This window comes from Diceros bicornis, unplaced genomic scaffold, assembly GCF_020826845.1.
Source record: "Diceros bicornis minor isolate mBicDic1 unplaced genomic scaffold, mDicBic1.mat.cur scaffold_55_ctg1, whole genome shotgun sequence".
Taxonomy (NCBI): domain Eukaryota; kingdom Metazoa; phylum Chordata; class Mammalia; order Perissodactyla; family Rhinocerotidae; genus Diceros; species Diceros bicornis.
This window is the reverse complement of record NW_026691429.1, coordinates 4,976,934-4,980,062: the sequence shown is the minus strand read 5'-3', so window position 1 is coordinate 4,980,062 and position 3,129 is coordinate 4,976,934. Positions and strand designations below refer to the sequence as shown.

The following is a 3,129-nucleotide window of genomic DNA, read 5'->3' as shown; positions in this document are numbered from 1 at the left end:
TGGCTCTCAGACTCATTTTTGCTTCCTAACATGTTGATGAAATTAACTCAATGGGGCAGATTGTTCCAGTATAAATCCATAATGTCCACACTCCAAAGTGTCCTCACCCCTGACCAGCGCTTCTACTTCCTTCCGTTGATTATGTCACCGTTTTGCCCTCCTCGCTCTTTCTGCTCCTCAAATTTTCATTGACTTCATCGTCCTTCTCCTCACTCTCGTTAGATGACCTAACCTCAGTGTTTATAGAGAAACATTGAAGACTTCTGCTGAGAATCCTCTCATCTTTACTATACCAAAAATACAAAACTTATCTACCCATGTTTCCCTCCTTCCATATTATTAAAGATGATGACTAATTTCTCTATCTGTGCTAAAAATCTCACGCACTCGGTACCAAGCAGCGTACACAGATGTAAGGTAGAAATTTTGGCCTCAAAGGAGAATCTAGGATCTCAAAGCACCAAAATAAAGTTATACTCTTGAGGAAAAAAGACTATTTTATTTGGATGTTTTAGAATTGTTTTTAAAATAGCCTAGAGAATGTAACCAAGAAATACATTATAAGTCTTCTCCCATCATTTTTACAAAATATGGAAGTCAACTTATACAGGTAGGTCATTTTATACATTTGTTCACTGAAAATATGCTTGTTCTTTTCTGTGCAGATTAATATCCCACCAATGTTGAAAAATTATTTTTATCAATTTTACTTGATTTTTCTATTCATATGTTAATATTTCATGACATCGCTAAAAATTAATTATTATATGCAATCTCTTCTGATGTATACATGAAAACTAGATAAAAGTATCCTTATGGTGCAATTCTGAGGTACAATTTTTCCAGCTGTATCTTATTTTCACAAAGAATTGAGAGATAGTGGCTCCAGGTGGGAGCTAGGGACATATTTAAACATGATCTGTATTTCCCTAGATAAATATTTTCATATGTGTTAGTTGCACATAAAATGGGGACAGAAAAACCTCACATTCTTCTCCAGATACTTGTATTCCTTATTTACTGCACAAATTCTAGCTTCTCAGAAAGGTCTTTCTTTGAATGGCCATCTAAAAGCATCCCAGCCTCCATTTTTTTTCATAGTGTTTGCTTCTAACTGACATGTTATCCATCTTTATCTGTGTGTTTAACATCGGTACCTTTTCCCACAACGTATGCTCCACGAGGATGGGGAATTCACTCACTGCTATAAACCCAGAAGCTGGAACAGTAAAAAAAATCAATCTTTGTAGCGTACGTTAATAAAGGAGTGGGTGAATTTACAAAGCAGAGAGAGCAATTCTTCATTCTGTACCTTCTAAGCCATATGTCAAGAGATAAATTTACTAATTCAATGCCTTCTGAAGGAAATTAAGCCAAGCAATTATGAATTTCAAGTGAAAATGCTGTACTGAATATTTATTTTTGATTTTGCATCTGGAAAATAGGATATCTGATCTGGAGGGATGCTAGAAATCCAACTTGGTTCAGTTTTCCATTTGAATGATGCCAAGGACCTGTTGTCTTTTGTATCTGATTTTAATTCTTGTGCTTTTTTTCCCACAAAATTTGAAAAAAAAAATACCAAATATGGAGTTTTCCATTATGACAGGTTTCAATGTGTGATGTGTTTGTTGAAAAAAGAGTAACTTCCCAATAGATGAGTAGATCAAAGACTAAATGATGAAATGCATTTACTGGAAAAAATGGAATAAATGCAGAATCTGGATCAGAGAGAATTCTTCACTTTCAGTTTTCAAGAGATAAGAAAATGTCTTCTCAAAACCACACTGTAGTGAGGGAATTCATTCTCTTGGGACTCACAGACAATCCAGTGTTGGAGAAGATCCTGTTTGGAGTGTTTCTGGTGCTCTACCTAATCACACTGGCAGGGAATCTGTGCATGATCCTGCTGATCAGGACCAATCCTCACCTCCAAACGCCCATGTATTTCTTCCTTAGCCACCTCTCCTTTGTAGACATTTGTTATTCCTCCAACATTACTCCAAATATGCTGCACAACTTCCTCTCAGACCAGAAGACCATCTCCTATGCTGGATGCTTCACGCAGTGTCTTCTCTTCATTGCGCTGGTGATCACTGAGTTTTATATCCTTGCTTCCATGGCATTGGATCGTTATGTAGCCATTCATAACCCTTTACATTACAGCACCAGAATGTCCAGGAACATTTGTATCTCTCTAGTCGTGGTCCCTTATACTTTTGGCTTCCTCAATGGACTCTCTCAGGCACTGCTGACTTTTCACTTATCTTTCTGTGGCTCCCTTGAAATCAATCATTTCTACTGTGCTGACCCTCCTCTTATAATGTTAGCCTGCTCTGATACCTATGTCAAGAAGACGGCAATGTTTGTAGTTGCTGGTTTTACTCTCTTAAGCTCGCTCTTCATCATTCTCCTGTCCTACCTTTTCATTATTGCCGCCATTTTGAAGATCCGTTCTGCTGAAGGCAGGCACAAAGCCTTTTCTACTTGTGGTTCCCACCTGACAACAGTCTCCATATTTTATGGAACCCTCTTGTGCATGCACTTAAGGCCCCCATCTGAGAAGTCTGTAGAGGAGTCCAAAATAATTGCAGTCTTCTATACTTTTTTGAGCCCAATGCTGAACCCATTGATCTACAGTCTAAGGAACAAGGATGTGATCCATGCCATGCAGCAAAGGATTCAGGGAAATTGTTCATGAAATTGCAGTTTAGCCATCTGTTCATTTGAAATGACTAAGTGTCTGTGATAAGATAGTGATTAGCACCTAGAAATGAGTAAGAGAGAGGTCCTAAATGTAATAGATTCCCTCGTTCCAATTTCTTTTTGAGGATCAGCATCATTTAGTCTGTGGAACATTTTCTTAATTCATAAGAAACTTCCCTTTTTGTTAAGCAAAGTGTTGTTAGCAACCATTCCTAGCAACCAGAATATGCTGATATCCAGATTTATAATCCTATTTGAAAAATATATTTTAGAATCATTTTAAAAGTACTCCATATTTTGTCTAAATAATTGTATGCTTCCTTTTATTTTTCAGTCCTAAGAACCACTGTGGCTTTCAGGAGCCAAACTTAAACTTAGTCTTGGCAATTCTCTTAATCTAATGGTTGATCTCTTTGTAGTCTT

The 3,129-nt window shown here is 37.1% G+C and overlaps 1 protein-coding gene across 1 annotated transcript; it reads left to right on the top strand.

Annotated features, from left to right (window-relative positions):
• Positions 1–1,688: 1,688 nt before the first annotated feature.
• On the top strand, positions 1,689–2,873 carry LOC131403092 (olfactory receptor 5M10-like). The gene has a single exon (XM_058537450.1). The coding sequence runs from the start codon at positions 1,769–1,771 to the stop codon at positions 2,699–2,701; it is 933 nt and encodes a 310-aa protein (XP_058393433.1). The 5' UTR covers positions 1,689–1,768; the 3' UTR covers positions 2,702–2,873.
• The last annotated feature ends 256 nt before the right edge of the window (positions 2,874–3,129 follow it).